At 38.4% G+C, this 19,267-nt stretch overlaps 3 protein-coding genes across 3 annotated transcripts; 1 reads left to right on the forward strand and 2 right to left on the reverse strand.

The window, feature by feature from the left end:
* Window positions 1–1,834: 1,834 nt before the first annotated feature.
* On the reverse strand, window positions 1,835–7,649 carry LOC128262474 (major royal jelly protein 1). The gene is made up of 3 exons (XM_052996753.1): window positions 7,483–7,649; window positions 3,179–4,003; window positions 1,835–2,668 (listed from the first exon to the last, which is right to left on the reverse strand). The coding sequence occupies exons 2-3, from the start codon at window positions 3,988–3,990 to the stop codon at window positions 1,888–1,890; spliced, it is 1,593 nt and encodes a 530-aa protein (XP_052852713.1). The 5' UTR covers window positions 3,991–4,003; window positions 7,483–7,649; the 3' UTR covers window positions 1,835–1,887.
* Window positions 7,650–13,041: 5,392 nt separating this feature from the next.
* Window positions 13,042–16,274, forward strand: LOC128266682 (uncharacterized). Its single transcript, XM_053003359.1, has 3 exons — window positions 13,042–14,899; window positions 15,133–15,655; window positions 15,712–16,274. Exons 1-3 carry the CDS (start codon window positions 13,116–13,118, stop codon window positions 16,195–16,197), a joined length of 2,793 nt encoding a protein of 930 aa, XP_052859319.1. The 5' UTR covers window positions 13,042–13,115; the 3' UTR covers window positions 16,198–16,274.
* Window positions 16,275–16,312: 38 nt separating this feature from the next.
* Window positions 16,313–16,997, reverse strand: LOC128266681 (C-type lectin 37Db-like). Its single transcript, XM_053003358.1, has one exon. The coding sequence runs from the start codon at window positions 16,978–16,980 to the stop codon at window positions 16,366–16,368; it is 615 nt and encodes a 204-aa protein (XP_052859318.1). The 5' UTR covers window positions 16,981–16,997; the 3' UTR covers window positions 16,313–16,365.
* Between the last annotated feature and the right edge of the window lie 2,270 nt (window positions 16,998–19,267).

Here is a 19,267-nt window from a genome sequence, read left to right on the forward strand (position 1 = left end):
CTTTGTAAGTACTTGGCTATGAATAAATCATTGGGTGTCGATAGGCTTTTGATTTTATATGCAAACTACTGTGGTTGGACGCTCGACACTAAGAATTATACCGAAACCAGAAAAAAAAAGAAATCAATTTGTTTGATGTGGCAAAAAACTAGTTGGTCTGTTATTTCACGCCTCGTTAATGTGGCAGTTGAGTGCGACGGTAGTGCATTTGTCGGTTGTTTGGTTTAATTTGTTTAATTAATCAAAATCCATTTTATCCATTGAGACAGTTTTTTATTGAGCTTTCAAAATGTTTATTTTGAATACAATCAAACTCATAAAATGTTTATGAGTTCGAGCTCGTTACTCACATCTCCTTTATATTTTTAAAAAACAATTTCAATGAATATGGGGATTTGTTTCGATATTTAATAATAAGTACCTAATTATATAAGACTCGGTTTTCAATTACCACATGTGTAGCCACTGATAAGAGGAAGTGATTTATTTATATTTACTTATTTATTGATCTCCCAAAAATCAAATTTAATTAGCACTTATTTAGCTCAAATGCACATTTCCTGATTGTTTAAGGCTGGTCAAAGCTACAAAATTTGCAATTATATTTGAGAGTAACTTCTACACATTTCTTCTTGATAACCTTAAGGACATGAATGCAAGGCATATTTGATTGCTAATACTTGAAAGTTTTTCAATTGATTGCCCCCAAAACCAAATTTCTAATCAATTAACCAATCCCACTCGCTTGACTGCATACAAAAATCGCAATCTGGTATAACATACAAATCTGTCCACCTTGCCCCTGTACAATTTGTTTCTTGTTTTCTCATCAATTAATGCCTCGAGCAGGAGATACTATCTAATCCCACCGACGCCTGCCATCAACCGGTTTAAGTTTCAAATTATAAATGCCGTTCAAATACTAATATTGTGTGACAACTGAAACTGGTCGGTCGCTCAATTTGGAATAAGCGTAAAATTGTTCTTCGCACATTTTATTTAACCTTACTCCACTTTGCCATAATTTTAATAAAAATCTTTAAGAGGTGCTAAAGTAAAATTTTAAATTCCAAATTGAATAACATTTATAGCCAACGAGGCGTAAAATATAACATCTGCCGGAAGCAAGAGTATCTAGCCTTGCAAATTTTTAACAATCTCTAATACCCTGTTCCAGATATGGCCAGATACTGTTACCACACTAATCTGCAACAGGTTGAAGTCTCACTCCGACATTATAGTTAATGTCTTGGTTAATCAATAAAGCTGTGACACTGCCATCCAATGCATACAAATGCGAAAATAATCCACGGTCGCCGCTGATATTAACGTTTAATTAATTGTTTTGAAAGTCTTAAAGAGTTGGCTCTATTGCCTGCATTAATCATAGTTGGTAGCTTTGTTGCTAGAGAAAAGAAACTAAAGAAATACTCATAGGAGTTTAAAGTTAAATGCAAAACATTAATAAACATTTTCACTCTGTTTTCTTGATGGACCAAAACTAAACTACAAGATTGTACACGGCAGCCAAAAGTCAAATGAGAAACATCATTATAACTTTTTACTTATCCTTATACGTATTTAAGGATATATTACATCGATTAACAATTTTTTTTAATTAATGGGCTTTCGATACAAAATGGCTTTAGATAGACTTTTAAAATATGTTGGGGGCACTTATAAAGTAATTGTATAAAGTATACCCATAAACGAACAACAATTGTTCTTTCATAGACTATTTGGCTTATTAATATATTAAAAACTTTGTTTATGTATGCCGTCTTTGGTAAAACACACTGTCAAACTTGTTATTAAATTAATTTATTCATTTTACATTTATAGGGATTTATTTACATCAGCTGCTCGTGCGTGTTCGCAATTAGTTTTTCACTGCTGTCCCAACGATCTTGTTGCTCGCTGATAGTAGTAGCCACTGTGGCGGTTGCTGAAGGCAGTGGGTGGCACCGAAACCACCCGAGTGGTGGCCGCCGGTGCAGTGGTGCCCACCAGGGTGTCCAGATACGACCGCTGGTAGTTGTCCCTGGTCGCCTTGCTGGGCGGAAAGGCCTCGCCCTGATTGAGAGCCGTGAATGGATTGCGGGCCGCATAGTTCACAATTCCGCCGGACTCGAACTTAAAGGGCGTTTTTGTGGTAAAGGGCGTGGTCAACGCCGGGCTGGTGAAGTACGTTTGCAGGGCATTCGTCGAGGTCTGACCGTGGGTGTTATAGATCCCATAGTTGAGCAAACTATTGTGAGTGGGCGCTGCGGGAAGGGCAACTCGGTGACCCAAAAGGGAGTTGCCAGCGGGCAGTTCCAGTCTGACAATCCGGTTGTTAAACTCATTGGGATTCAGGTTCTTCAGGAAGAAACGGTGGAACTTCGAGGCGATGGCATAGATAACACCCGGTTCCGATTTCGTAGTGGTTATGTCGGCCACAAACTGCAACTGATCGCGATCGAAGGCCAGCACAGATTGCTGATTGGTTGTCGGGTTCCACGAGGCGATGGCCGTTTCGCTCAGGGGGCTGAAGATCAGACTGCTGTCGAAGGGTGAAACGGCGAGTCCAATGCCCTGGGAGCTCTTCTTGCCCACCAGTTTCACATCCAACATTTTGTTATCTGGCAAGGGACCCGCTCGCAGGACATTCTTGTGCACGGAGAAAACTCTGGAAAATTGAAGTAGGGTAATTTAGTTAAAAATATTTTTAAAAAATTATTTTATCTATTTTACAATTGAAAGAAATCTTAAAAAATCTATTAAGACGTTCAAGTTGCCTTATAGTGTGTAAAATTAATTAATTAGTATGTAGTCATTCATTGAAACTGGCCTTAAATATTTGAGAATCCAACATCGAAATTACTTACAAATATAATACATATATATTTACTTTGTTAGTTAACTCCGACCATGCCCAATTTGATTTAATGACCAGCCTAACATAACTCAAAGTTTCTTGAATTCAATTATTGCTGAATTTTAAAACCAACATTAACCTGGCATTAAAACTTGAAAGTAAGTAATGTAAGGCATTATAAATAATAGCTCCTTGCTAAAATTACGTGACCAATTACTTTAAGTCAATAAGGGTATTTTTATGTACTTTGTGGGCTTTTTTCACAGCTTCAGGTTTCATTGTTTTTAAAAACTTTTAAAAACTCTCTTACAGATGACTCACCTATCAGTGGCCAAGGGCTGGAAGTAAACCACACCGGTGCGCTCATCGAAAGTCAGCCCAACCACTCCGTCCATCAGCACAAAGCGATGTTCGTGGATCTCCGACTGGGCGAAATCCGGATCGGGATACATGGCTGGATGCGAGACCCGCCAGGTGACGTCCTTTCCACTGTCGTAAACAATAATTCCCGGCTCCACGGTGTCCGTAATATAGACGAATACATCGTCGCATCCCTTGGCCGTCGTCTCATCGATCACCATGTTGGTGAAGAGGGACTCTCCTCGCAGGACCTCCGGAGGGAAATCAATCCGACGCACCACTCGATCCGTGGCCAAGTCCACAACCAGGATCTTCGGTGGGCAGGTGATCTCGTAATCCTCTAGAGAACGCGAAATGCCCGCATCCAACAGCCAAATCCGGTTGCAAGAGTCCAGACGCAGCCGGTAAACCGAAGTCAGGATGAGATCGCTGCAATTGAAGTCACTGCGTCCGGTGTTGGAGAAGGTCCAATCCGGAAAGGCCTGCAGGGTGGGGGAATCCCCGAACTGGGCCTTGGAAACCCAACTCACAGTCGAGGGCACTCCAGAGAAGAGCTTTGGTGTGGCCACAAAGATCCGATCGTTTGTAACAGCCACTCCCGTGATGAGAACATTTTGCGGATTATAGAAATTGGGATCGGAGATCGGCGCCTGGGGCTCGAAGTTATAGCGCAGGAGTTTCCACTGCTTGGCCACCTGCAAGCCAGGACTCAGAGCCTGGCTAACCGGCGACCAAAGAACCGCGCAAAACACTCCAATGAGGATGCGAAACATGGCAAGACTGGAGCTGGAAAATAGCAAAGACCAAACCAGAATTACTTGATGTTGCAGTCACTGCCGGACCAGAATTTAAACTGCTGCAATTCAGCTTTTGCTGCGGCTTATCTATCATTTCTATTTCCGGACATTTTGCCGGACAATCGTCAAGAGGGGAAATCGGAATCAGAAATTTTCACAGCATAAAAATGACTGCTTTTTGCATTGATCATTGAGAATATTTACAAAAAATACTTTAATTAATTCGTAATCATTGCAAAAACCTTCCAATATATTTATGTAAATATATATATGTTAAAATCTTTTTTAAAGAAATTCTTTTGCTTTTTGTTTTGGAACCAATTTGGAATTTAAAAGCTTGAAAAACTTTAATAGCTCCTAATTGGTTTTTGATTATTGTTATATATATTTACGATCTTTAATCATTTTTTTAAGTGTTAAATGAATTAATGAGTAACCAATCAGTGAAGTACCAAAGACCCTGGATCGTGCTATTGAATGAATTAGCCCCGAACGATTAACAAGTCGTTTTAAGGAATTGCAGATGATGCATTTTAATGGCTGTTAATAAATCTGCATACAATGCTGTAACCTATTTCGTAGGTTTCCCAACCGATTCGATAAATCCAAATGAAACCAGTAAGGCTATTTAACTGTCATATCAATGCCCTTTCTAACTAGATGCAAGTATAGTTATTGACAATGTTACAGATTGCATGTAAATGTACCGATTCCGGTGTCGTTGCCGGTATGCCGATTGCAGATTGTGGATTGCAGACCGCAAAACTCGGAGCGGGCTTGGCGATTGTATTTAAATGAGTTCGCATTGCACCCGGGTCAGTTCAGACGTCTGTGCTGCGATTTTAGTGTCCGTATCCATCAGATACTTGCGCTTGCATCTGCGGCGTGCTTTAATTTCTCACGCCAGTGGTATCCCACTCGCAGTCACGATCTCAATACCCATATGCAAGAGCAACACTGAGAAAAAATATGAAAGTGGTCTCCCGTTCAGCACTTTCAATTTTAATTCAATGAAAGGTACTAGATTTAAATATCAACTTTTTATAAGTTAATCTTTTCCATCAGCCACTATTAATAATTTAATAACGCTTTGCAACGTCAATGTTAAAATAAATTAAATAATAATAATTAACTTTGTTTGCACTGATTGAACAACTTAATATAAAAATCAAATGTTATAATATTTAATTATATAATAATAAAATAATCTACATATAATGATAAGATGTATTCCTTAAAGTCCCGATTTATAACACGTATAAATATCTAAGCCGTTTTCACGCAGTGCATTTTTTAATTTCTGTAAGCCTTGTCACTGGACAGACACAAGGAACTGGAAGTTCAATTTATGAAAAGAACTTAATGGTAGTCATTTGAATATTTTGGCCAATTGGCAGTGGGCAGTTGTGTCTGATTTCGCTCAAATCATATACCATTTACTGCCGCAGCCGACTCTCAGACTCGTTTGGATTTGGCAAATTGCAGACTGACATTGCCAATGTGTGGCACGAAACTTTCATTGGCGCGTGCCACGATAAGCAGTTAAAGATAATTGAATTTTTTTAATTTCAAGCTAGTAACTGGCATTTGATAAATTACATAACAAAAGCGTTAAAGTCAAGGCTGATCTCGGCGCCACACACGCATGAAAGACGATTACTGCTGCGTACTTGCGCACTTTACATAACACTTGTCCAAGCGGAAACTCGAGCAGTTTCCAAAAAACTATATAAAATAAGAAATGAAGAGAAATACTGTCACCAGTAATGGGCTCACAAGCGGAACAAACCGTTTACAAAAAGTGTACAAGTCAAGAGTTACAAACCGCAAACCACGAAGCCACTTGGTTTTTTTTTTCATTTTTTTATTATTTTTTTGTTTGGCAGCCATTCATGGTGATGCGCTATGGCAGCTTAATAAAATTTCGCTAAATTTTCGTTTAATTTGCCTATTAAATTTGAACACGAAATGGTTCGAAAGCGTATGCTCAAAACAAATTGGCTGCACGATACAAGCCTCTTGAGAAAATTATTTAATACTAGTTTTATATTAAAAGCTTCGGCTGAGTAACCTTTAGAAAATGGTTTAGTTTGCTTTGCATGTCTACAATTTTAATCAATGATAATAATATTAAATTGAAAAGTTAACGATTATAAATGAGCAAATTAACAAACTACCTGTTTAGTTTCATAGTTTAAGTAAGACATCTAATTCGTTTTACTTACATTGTTAACTTTATCAGTTATTAAAGCTTGTATAAATATCTATTAATAAGAAAAACTGCTTTTAATAAATATCTACTAATAAGAAAAAATGCTTTAAATAAATTTGATTAATTATTATATGGTGATAAAAAACAAATGATTAGCCTGAATAAAACATAACTATGAAATATTCCCACTGCTTCAAAAGGGTAGGTTTAAAATAACATTTGAACAATGGCTTAATTTTGTTTATTAAGGCATTTCAAATATAAATCTTTATGGAGACAATTGGGAGACCAAAAGAAATTTATGCATTGTGGGCCAGATTTGGACAGGCCATTCAATAATAGGTCCCTTTGAAACCATTGCATAGCCAGTTGTGATGCAACAAAAATGTGTGGCTCCCCCTTGGAAGCCAGAGGCCAATTAAGAAAAATAACATCAACTCAGTTGCGCTAACTAGTACCAAAGACTTTGCGTCTTATATAGAGCTTTTCGAGCGTGTGTTGCCTTATCTGAATCACAATGTTTTGCACCTTGTCTGTCGATGTGTTCTCACGCGTTCCATGAGACCCAAAATGTTTAATCACAATTGAGTTGTACTATAATTCCTTGATCTTATTTGAATCGGCTATTTTTGGTATTCTCATAAAACACAAGACTGCAGCGGAGTTGAGCGGAAGGTTGATTAACACCTGCTTGTAAATTTCGTATTTTTGCCAGCGGCGGAAAAGGTCGCCGTCTCAGCTTCCTTAAAGCCAAGACATGTGCAGACCGATATGCGGTCATAAATCCAATCTAAATCAGCATTCACGTCGAAGTGATTGTTGCACTAGCGACTGCGATCGATTTTAATTGGGCCCAAAAGTATCACAAAAAGAAAAAAATGCGTTTGCCAACAAAGCTTAATTAACACAGTTCCGTTCGCCGACTGCGGCTTCTTTTGGCCACACACCAAATTAAAGCACTGACACACGCGATTGGGGCATTTGGCTAGTAGCTCACAACTGTGCAACCGAATACCCTTGGCTATGGCTATTGATTTGCCAATTTAACCGATGGGCTCTATTTGCTTCTTTGCTGATTTTTATTATGGGGAGAGTGGCATTGGCAACGCCTTGCCAGTTAACTAAATGCACGGCAATTTGCACTTTAACCGTTAGAAACCGCACTTCGCGTCGTTGTAGCAACTGCCGCGTTCGTTGCCTAAGTCTTTTGTATTTTGTGGCCAGGCCAATTTGTGCTTCATATGTCATTAGCTTACTTTGATACACTTTTCAGCTTGCTAGAGCTGGTTATTGTGTTGAGAAGTTGCTGCTTTATTTTATTTTATTTTATCTTTCGCCGTATTCACTGCTTTTAAATTTTTCTGATCGCGCGACACGTCTGAGCGTTGCGGTTGCCGTATTGCGACTGCGTTTCGTTTGTCAGGCACACCGAATTTTATAAGAGCTTGTTGTTTGTTGGTTGTCTAACAGCAATATTGATCTCCTCCTGCTGCAAGCCTTCATTGCAACTCTTATACACCCAGCTACGACGGACATTCAGAGCAGTTTTGCTTCGTGGCACACATTGCTCATACGCTCCGTTGTGCCCGCTTCCGTGCATATGCATCATAAAGTGTGCGGGTTATGACTGCTGGCAACTTGTCGGCCAATTGTTTTAATTCTGTTGTTATTTGCAGCGGCAATTGGATTTTCTCTCTTTACAAGTTCATTATCGCTATCAACAATATACGCTGCCAATAAATAACTCATTGCATTTAATTTTCGCATTTTCGTAATCTTCGCAAAGTTCGATATTTATATCAGCATATCAGTATCGGCGACTGTTTTTGTCAATGGAGAGTCCATTGTACCGTGAGGGTGATGACGCGGAATTTAAGGTAAACAGACAGTTATAAATTAAATGTGTTCGGTGGCAATTAAAATACCACAACCAGTTCGAAAGGCCTGTTCAGCTTAAATGAAGATTTGTTTTATGCATATTTTGGGAATACTCAATGTTGCATTTGAATTTTCGGTAATTACCCAGTCAAATTTAAGATTTATATCCCACCTTCTGTTGCATATGTGAACTTTAATCGGTTCCCTAGATTTTCAGCTGAGCTAAGAATTTAAATTTTAAAATCCCCAACAATTAAAAAATAATAAAAGATTTAAATACCGCCTTCATACATAATTGATACATTTATTTTAAACTGTTCGTTTTCAACAGCATAGAGACTGCACTTTTGATAAAAGCTGTATTTAAATTTTCAAAGCCCCACAATTGATTGCACAAGCAATTGTTTCTTAGATTTATATTATATTAGGCCTTCTGTTGATTCAGGACAGGTGCTGAAGCCTAGCAAACAGACTGGATTTTCACTGGAATTAACCAACTAAGGCTAACTGGAATCGAGTTTCATAACATGCATGCAGAAACCCATTTACATTTGACCAATGTTTGATCCAGTGAAAGCCCAATAGTTTAAAAGCCGGCTCTTTTGAGGGACCGAACCTGTTTGCACCCAATTGAAAATGAAAAGTATTCCGAGCGATTTGAGTTTCGGGCATTTGGGCCAGGTCTGCAATTGAAAATCCCAAAATGTTCTCTGCCGACGATTTTTGCTGGCTGAGCTAACCCAAATAACGTGAAAAGCCCCACTTAAAAGGGGTTATGCAAAAAAGGTGACTGCAGCCGCTAAATCGAAACTGGTTTGCAAGCAGAATTAGCCATGTTAGCAATAATGCCTCGGATCAGTATTTGTTTGCATTGTGACACACGGAATTTGTTTACTTGCTCGAAATAACCAATGCGTGGATGAGTGCTGACTTTTGGGGGCATTATCATGCCATGATTACTTTAATTAGCATGTGTCAATTCCCTGCCCTGGGCCGAGCCCGTTCGACATTCACTTTGTTTATTGGTTCTTTTACTCACTGGTTTTAATTGGGGTGTTTTCGGAGAACACTTGGACCGACGCAAATGCCAAGTTACGATCTAAATAGGCACTTATGTAGTACCGGTTCTAAGAACGCCGGTTCAAGGCTGTGGCCAATGTTAGCCGATATGGCCAGCAGTGATATAAGCGCGTAATCCCAACCGAATGCGATGTTACGACATGTAAGCCGGCCGGAAACGTAGGTGGCCAGTGTGTTTGCCAGTGCCTGGGGCGATTCGTGGCTATCAAAACTATCACAACTATCACAGTTTCCTTTCACAACAACGCCCTGGACCGATGCTCATTAGCCGTTTGGCTTGGCTGTTTCGAAAGTAACCAATCCGCGCAGAAACAAAATCTGTGGCAGGTCTGCTGGCCACTCGCTCCATATGACTCGGTGACGATGAACACTTGAAGATTAATAGCCGCAACGCCTTTTGATGGCTTTTGGCCGCACACCGGAAAAAAATTTGTAAAAATGGCACATCTGAGAGCTCAAGTGTCTTGAAATCACTCGTGCGAAGTTCTTTTGAAGTTAATTTTAAAATTAAATACTTTTAGAAGCCTCCAGACTGTTTTACTATTTTAAGGATAGCCAACGATTTTTTATAAAATTTGACTTATCTTGATGACTATAAAATTAATGAAAAACAATGTTACTTAAATTACAAATTAAATATGCCTATTTAAGGTGTTATACAAGACTTGATAATATTTTGATAAATAGAAAAGTTAACGGAAAACAATTGTGCTCAAACGTATAAAAATAAATTAATTTAATAAATTACAAGTAAAACAAAACTTTTCCCAACTCTAAAGCTTAGATTAAAAAGTTAACAAATTCTTCCTAAAAAAAACTGTATATATACAAAATATAAAAAGTTAAATATCAAATTTTTATCCCTACATTTAAATTATATATTCTTATTATAATTTTTATTAGCAACAAAAACAATTATCAAATGATTTATTATTGTTAACTTGAGGCCTTACTTTAATTTGTCCGAGTGTAATCTGTCAATCTAAATTGATTACAAATTTGTAGTCCATGTACCTTAAAGCACTATTCACATATCTCCTTTTTTTTGCCGTTACGAAATTAACTTAAGGTATGCCTAAAATAGAGGCTTTCTGGCTGTCCACTAGCATTCTTCAAATGCCTCGTCATCGCCAACGTGCAATTGCTTCATTTGCGCATTCTGCGCGCACAAATTTGAGTTTAATTGAAGCAATCGGAGCCAACTGAGGTAGCTCTTGTCGCTTGTTGACAGTTTCATTACCAGCTCTGTCATCGGCGGCAAGGTCTTGGCGCATTTGGTAAACATTTCGGTCATTTAGGTGGGCCTGGGACCTTTTAGGCTAAGCATTCTAGGCGCCGGACCTCAAAAAACTAATATCGCGATCAGCAATAATCCTAAAGCACCTTTAATGGGTCTGCTTAAGTGCTTGCCTTTTGGTTTTCCATAAAATTAAACCAATTAAGCCAATGTAGCTTGAAGGCTCCACCTCCGCAGAAGGTGTGCCAACAGCCGGTTTCCCACAGACAAGCACAAAGATACAGCCACAATTGTATTGTATTATTTCGAGTGGCGCATACTTTCGTTTTCCGTTGATTGTAAATACCACCCGGACTATCAAAATCCTCCAATAATATTCAAGCACCATACTGCGGCTGGAGAGTTATTATTACTCGACCGTTTGCTCAATAAATCAGTCTTGAGTTTATATGGCCACTAGTTATCCATATAGACAAAGAAATAAATCATGCATTGCACTAATGAAAAACAAATTTCAAATTTTCACATCTTACATTTATTTTGTTTGTTTCTTTGATTTTTTAAGAAAAAAAAAAACGAATATCAATATACGATTATATGTATAGTGTTAGGATATTCTTGGCGACCACATGTATGTTTGATTTTGATATTTTTTTTCCGTGCATTTATGAGTGTTTCTATTCTCTAGACGAAGGTCAGCACCATGCCAAAAGTGCTGCAACTGACTCCGACTTTGACGCCTGTGGCCAATGCGGAGCATGGCAGACTGAACTGATCCGATATTGTACATAATGAGGACGGCGGAGTCGAAGTGAGCTGGACATGCATGCTGGCTTTGTTTTCAAACGTCAAGTTAATAAATTGGCCACAATGCATGCTTCTGGCATAACGAAATTTGAATACCTTTTTATAATGAGTCACTCAAATGTTTCTATGATGTGTGGGCATCAACATAAATTGCAGCGTAAAAATTGTGTGCTTAATTGAATTTATTTCGATCATTAAACCAGAAGGAAAGTATTTTTATAAAATTGTGAAAATGTTCTTTAGCCAAAATCAAAGTGCTTTGTTAAAAGAGTAACAATAATGTGAATATATTTATGTACTAATTCATTAATATACAATCCATATTCAAAAGTGAAAAAAAACAAGTATATTTCTATTGTTTTCTGGCAGAAATGTGTTTTTAACAAATTACCATACTGACTAGGCAAGTGATTTTTCTTCTTTTTGTAGTCCATACATAGCCATTTCAAATAGTTTAATTTATTATTAATTAAAGATCAGACGGGGACGCAGACGCAGATTTAACGAAAGCCGTCACCAATTCGGTTTACTCGCCCAGTTAATGAATTTCGAATATCTAACATACTTAACATATTTTGTAGCTCATGACCACAGAATACAAACTGGCTCAACTTTTACCACCAGCCATGAGGACAAAATCAAACTTGAATGATTGCCTGATTGCAAAATTCAATTGACTTCGAGCTAATACCCATATGTAGTTCTAGCAACAGTATTAGCTTAATTAATTCTTGAAGTAGTCAATTGGCATTTTAATGTTCCAAAATTAACAGTTCCGTCTTAGTATTGATTGTTGTTTAATTTCTGGATATGTCAGCAATAAAAATGTTGCAACTATGTATGTGTACGAAAAGTAATGGTCACTAACCAATACGGTGTATGGAAATTAAATTTTACGATTTGCGCTATGAAATGCAATAAAAAATGCGTATGAAATATGTTGCCGGCCAAGAGATAAATAAAAATGAGGGCAATTTGCTGGATTCAAAATCTACCAACATTCGCGATTGCATTGCACGGTCATGTTTTTTTGTTTTTTCTTTTCAGCACACGCGCTTTATTCAATTTGTTTTTTCTTCCACATTCGGTGCGATGTTATTTATGAGTCCAAAATGTCAGGCCTTGTCGTTCCCGCTTTTAGCGTGACTTTAGCTTTAATGTCAACTGGGTAAGACTCTAACCGACCATGAGAAGAATGGTCTGGGTTTTGGCCAGATCTGCTCGAATTTATCTGGGATAAATGGTGATATGAAACCAAAGCTAATTTATATATACAAAGGTTTTTAGAAAAAATGTAAGACCATTTAAAACAACACTATTAAATTGAAAATTTTAGTTATGAAGTTAAAAGCCTTAGCAAATAATTTAATTTAAAGTATTTTATGTGATTTTTTTATGCGCAATAATAATGATCAACAGAACATTAAAATAAAATAAACAAACATGAGACAATAAAAACTCGCATTAATAAACTATCATAAATGATCGAATAACTTTAAATTTGTAGTTTGTGGGTAATAACGAAGCAATAAAATAGCTAAAGTGGTAGCACTGAGTTGGTTGAACTGAAGTTGCAGGCAGAGTAGCATATTGGCTCGAAGAGATTTCAGATAAGACTTGTCGCAATTCAATTGGAGCGTCAACAATTGTGACTGGGCCATAAAAAAACGTGGCCTAAGCAAACAAACCTAACAAACATACTAGGCGGAAAGAGGGGAAAATATTTTATGGCCAACAGTCACAGCCGAGGGGCCAAATCAGACCAGAGATTGAAAAATTAACATAATTGCAGTATAATAACAGAGTCGGTCCCTCGAGGCTGGGAGTGCGTTACCCGCCCAGCAGGGGCGTGGTCGGGTGGGCGTGGAACACTCAGTCGTTTGCGGCATGTCCACACCTGAGCACCGCTTTTGGGTGGCGACCTTGCTGCTCCTCTGGAGCTTGCAGTTCGGAGTCCAAGGGTTCGGAATCAATCTGATGAAGGTTCCAGCTGAGGACAAGGGACAGGAAGCTTGCATCCTTGCTCTGCTCCGGAAATATTTCGATTCCGGAGATGGACTCTCGGGCTCAGTGCTCTGCTTTAATCGAAACTATCAGTTGCCCCATATCCAAGACCAGTTACTCAGAGGAATGCACACATACAGGCAGTATCCTTGGAGCCTTTTGATAACCAACTCCAGGCAGGGATTTGCGTCATCCGGAATACTGATGAATGAGAAGCCGCAGTGCTATTTCCTCATTGTCGAGAGTCTTGACGACGAAGACCTTGACGAGATATTCGAGCACTGGAAAAGCATGGTCAACTGGAATCCCCTGGCCCAATTCGTCGTTTATTTGGCTAGTTTGGAGGAAACAGAAGAGGAGATGACTGACCTAATGGTGGAACTGCTCCTTACCTTCATGAACAAGAAGATCTTCAACGTGAACGTCATCGGCCAGAGCGCAGAAAACAATTTCTTCTACGGCAAAACCGTGTTTCCCTACCATCCGGATAACAACTGCGGCAATCGTGTTATATCTGTTGAACTACTGGATGCCTGTGATTATCCGGGCGATGAAAAGGATGTAAGGGATGAGGAGTACGACGAAGGTGAAGGTGAAGGTGGTGAAAACCAGGAGGACAACAGTCAGGAAAATTCCGATGACCAGGAAGCTAAGGTTCCCAAAAATAGCAGAGAATCTGGAGAAAATGGTACCGATTTCAGGGAAATCGGACAGAGTGAGGGACAAGATACTGAATATCAAAATAATAGTGAAGAAAAGTGTAAAGAAGAATGTCCCCAAAAAAAAGAAGGTAATGAGAAAAGTCGAGAACAGGAAGAATACGTTGATGAAATTCACTCAAATGAAAGTGGTGGCCAAAAAGAAAGCGCAGAAAGTGGTATTACAGGTCACGAAAATAATGATGGTGAAAATTATCTAAATGATGACAAGCCAACCAATGAGAACAGAAACATTAATGAGAGAAATGATAAAAGTTTAAGTGATGAAGAAATTGAAAAAAATAATAAAAGCCCAACAAAACTGGATTATTATAGAGACAACTCTCGGAACACTAGGTTTTATCTTTCGTCAGACCCCAATGGAAACTTGAAATATCAAACAGATGATGAGTATTCAGACAGCTCGAATGAAAATGTTTCTAATACCTCAACAAAGGCAACCAAAGACGATAACACTGAAAGTTCAACTGAGACTAGCACAGAGGATAATGTACATAAATCCCCTGAAAATGGTGACAATAAATCCAACTTCTCAGAGCCGGAAGCCACAATCGAAGAATTCTACAGAGCCAAATTTGAGGATAAATTCCCTCACGATCTCAGTGGATGTCCTCTGACAGCATCCTTTCGTCCTTGGGAACCATATATTTTTCGCAATAGAGAGGAGGAAGTCATGGAGGATTACTACTACGACATACAAGCGGATGGTGATGACTACAACGACACTTCCCCCAGTTATGGGGAAACGGAGGACGAGAGCTACGGTTATCCGGAGGAAGAGGGTGACAATCCCATTCCCGACGCCGAAACTCAGTCCGATGAAAAGGTCAAGTTGAGTGGAATTGAATACCAAATGGTAAAAACCATCGCCGAACGTTTGCACGTAAACATTGAAATGCAAGGCGAAAACAGCAATTTGTATCACCTTTTCCAACAACTGATCGATGGGTAAGTATTCATTTTGTTAAAAAAAAACAAACAAAAAAGTACAAAATAGTATCTTATCAGTTAGAGATATTTATATGTTCTGCTTACTTCCAAACGCTATGGTTTTTACAGATAGTTGTGGTTAACACAGATTAAAAAATTAGTTTTTGTTTATTGATTATGAAAATAGTTTATTGATAGATCCTTACAAATTTGAGTATTTAATTTAAATAATAATCAATAATATCCCGCAGGGAGATCGAGATGATTGTGGGTGGAATAGATGAGGATCCGAGCATCAGCCAGTTCGTATCCAGTTCGATACCGTATCACCAGGACGAGCTAACTTGGTGCGTGGCGAGGGCAAAACGCAGACATGGTTTCTTCAACTTCGTGGCTACTTTTAAAGCGGACGCAGGATTTCTGCTGGGACTCTTTGTGGTTACATGCTCGCTGGTGGTTTTAGTGGCTCAACGTGTTTCTGGCTTCCGGCTGGGTAATCTCAATGGATATTTCCCCATTTGCCTCAGGGTTCTGGGAATCTTGCTCAACCAGTCCATTGCAGTTCAAAACTTTTCATTGACTTTAAGGCAACTGTTTGCGCTTTCCTTTCTAATGGGCTTCTTCTTCAGTAATACGTACCAGAGTTTTCTGATCAGCACGCTAACAACTCCCCGCAGCTCCAATCAAATACAGACTCTGGAGGATATATACATTAACCGAATGACCATCATGGGCACCTCCGAGAACGTTCGACATTTGAACAAGGATGGAGAGGTGAGTCATTCGTATTTACTGTCCTTTACTTTCAACATATACAAACCCATTTCTAGATATTCAAGTATATTCGCGAGAAGTTCAAGATGTGCTATAATTTGGTGGACTGTCTCAACAATGCTGCTGAAAATGAACACATCGCAGTGGCTGTTTCCCGGCAGCACTCTTTCTACAATCCGCGGATCCAACGGGACCGCCTCTACTGCTTCGATCGACGGGAATCCCTATATGTGTACCTAGTGACCATGCTGCTGCCGAAGAAGTACCATCTGCTGCACCAGATCAACCCGGTGATCCAGCACATCATCGAATCGGGACACATGCAGAAGTGGGCTCGCGACCTTGACATGCGGCGCATGATTCACGAGGAGATTACCAGAGTGCGCGAGGATCCTTTCAAGGCTCTCACTTACGACCAATTTCGTGGAGCAATCGCTTTTTCCGCCGGACTTTTACTGGTGGCCAGCTGCGTCTTTGCCTTCGAGTGGTGCTATGTCAAATGTGCCCTTCGATCTAAAACGAAAAGACTGTTCTTAAAATGAGCGCCTATAGATTATTCTCAAACATTTTTATATGCTTAATAAATAAGCTTTAATAGCATCACATTTATTTTTGTCTATTTCCGGTTAATAATAAAAAAAGAACATACATATGTAATTATTATTATTGTGATAACTTCTGGAAACTTTATTTAGATTTCATTATGTTTTTTAAATATTCGCCTGACAAATATAATAATAATATTTTGTGTTGCAGTTGTTATCGTACATCTGCTCCCAATATAGATCAACGCAGTGCTCTACATCGTTTAAATTATTTGGCTCCGTCGAAGCCCACTTCAAAAACGGAGCAATTTGGCCGGAAGTGGAGGACATATACTGACCAGAAGCGGCCAGGTCGTTGATGTCCAGCCAATAGTGCTCGTTATAGTTGCGTTTGGGATGTTGTTTGATGGCTGCCAGTTCCTCGTCACTCTGGATACTGGCTAGATTACCACCCATCTGCCGGCATGCATTTGCAGCAGCGAACCAATTTCGCTTATGGGTTTCCTCAAAGTAGAAATACCTGGATCCAATCTTTTGGAAGTTCTGCGGGACGACCTTCTTCATCGATTCCAGCTGGTTTTGTATACTCCTCAAACTCGCGTTGGTGTCGTCTAAATGGCTAGCTTCACAGGCCTTCAAACGCCTTTGACACGCAGCCATAAGATTCAACAACGGTAACACCGAAGAAGAGCATGTATCCTGAGGCGAAACTTCTCTGCATTTCGTTAGGGTGAAGCAAACCATAAATGTTGCAACTAAAATATATGTGGACCTCAGCATTTTGTATTCGAACAAACTCTGACGACTCGCAATTCTGAGAAGCAGTATTTATAAGCTGGTGATAAGAGTGAATATATATATATTTCTTTGGGTCATAAGCCTGACCAAAGCGGATGTTTATATTATGTTTCCAGAATTCGTATATTTACTAATAGATTGTGTCACACTTTAAAAGATAATGTGAATTTTATGCCCATTGAAAAACACGAGTGTTATGGTAAATTCTTTTACAAATATCTCAGTCTGTATACTTAACATTAATCGTCCTTTTAATAGCATTTACATATCGCTGAAATCTATTTTAAAGCTACGGACTCCGATAATACTTCTGCCAGAAAGTATGCAACGGAAATGAGGGTCATCATTAGTTAAAGTTAATAGTTTTATTTAAATTTTAATGATATTTTAAGCAGCGAATTCTACATTTGATTTTTTTAAGTGCTGCTGATTTTTATTATCCCTGAGCAACTACATATGTGCATTGAATTAAAAGCATTAGTACAAATTAAATTAATATATTAATGTACAAATTTTTGCTTGAAAAGTTTCATAAATATATGCTTACATATTAATATTTTCTTGGCACAATATTCAATTTAAAAATACAGTATTGCAATATACCGTGGAATGCAGCCGGCGGTGCTATTGCACATAAAGAAAAGGGTAATGGTTTTCATCTGGGTATTAGCAGAAAAATACTGAAGTTCATTTCTTATATCTGTATGCTAAAATTATTAATTTTTTGATTATTCATTTTCTCTTGCATCACAAAATTGTTGCAAAACTTAATAAATTGTTTGTAACAGGTTTGATATAAGTAAAAGGGAACCAATTAGATTCGGGCTTAAGGTAAAATAAATATTAACGGAAGTTATTTTAAAATTTTTGTGACACATAATGTAGTTATATGCGATATTATATTATATACATATTATATTGCTTTTTACTACTTAAATTTGAATCCTTGTCTACATGGAGAGCCTCAATATTTTTTAAAAATTATGATATATTGTTGGCCTACAATTTTGTAATGATTTGGGTCTTCGGTTCTAGTTAATACTTTCTAAATTTGAGCCCATTTACACGATTTGTGTGTGGTAAAGGTTTACGAATTTCTCAACTTCTAAACATTTTCCTCCGTGTTCCGTGCTTATATCCGCACTCATATCCGTACCCATAGCTGCTGGCGATGCGACTGCTTGTCAAAAAAGCGAACAAGCGCGCACGCCGCCAGCGTCAAGCTGTCGTCGGCATTCTCCTCCGCTGCTTCTTGGCACATCCTTAAAAGGTGGTGGCCCAATGTTCCGACCTGGCCTGTTCGGCGCTTTTTTGTTCTGGCCTGGCTGGTGCCTCCGCCTCTGATGGCTCTGCCCCAACCAAATCTCGCATATGTGGCTTCACAAATTTATATAAATAATATTTTTAGGCAGCACATTTGTTGCAGTATCATCAAATTGGCAGATTTGTGTTGTTGCTGGCCAACACAATTCAATCAGCTGCTAGCCAGCTAATGTGGGCCGAAAATGTATAAAAAAAAAAACATATACACAGGCGTAAACATATATTCAGACATATTTTTATAATATTGCTGACCAACTTGGCGTCATGGCAGACCGAGTGAATGGCGCCCAACAAGGCGTTGTGAAAATGTTTGCCGATTACTCAGCTGATAGTGGGGAAAATAGTGTGAATGAACAGGAGAAATTCTATATTTTTTAAAGAAAATGTCATGATTACTTAGTAAGCTAAAATGGTAGAAAAGCTATTTTAAAGTATTCATCAAACAATATGTATCATAATAATGTTCCTTGACATTTTTTACCAACAGGGTACTTAATCAGCCCTGTTAGGAAATCATACTCCCTCACCTGCGATAACTGGCCAATCGCATATTTATCTAAAATTAAATATAAGAATTTCGTGAGTTCTTTATTAAAAATAGAATTCCATACTCTAGATACGTTTCTGCGCGTAAGCGTCAAAGAATCTCTTGCAAAAACGTGAGAGCGCACGATTTTCATTTTATTTATTTTTGCCTTTCCCTTCGATTTCCATCTCACACACAGTTTTCCCACCCACACACGGACTCTTTAAAAAATGGGAGAATGGTGTAAACAACAAACGCATTTTTCTTTTTTGTTATTATTTTTAAAAATTCCCACAGCACCATATAAGTCAATTACAAGCTTTGAACGTTAACTGAATGGATTTTAATGATCTAGTTTGTGATTAATGAGAGTGTGCCAAGAAAGAAAAACCAAAGGAAATGTTAATGGCCAAATAAGTT

Source organism: Drosophila gunungcola, chromosome 3R (genome assembly GCF_025200985.1).
Source record: "Drosophila gunungcola strain Sukarami chromosome 3R, Dgunungcola_SK_2, whole genome shotgun sequence".
NCBI classification, from domain to species: domain Eukaryota; kingdom Metazoa; phylum Arthropoda; class Insecta; order Diptera; family Drosophilidae; genus Drosophila; species Drosophila gunungcola.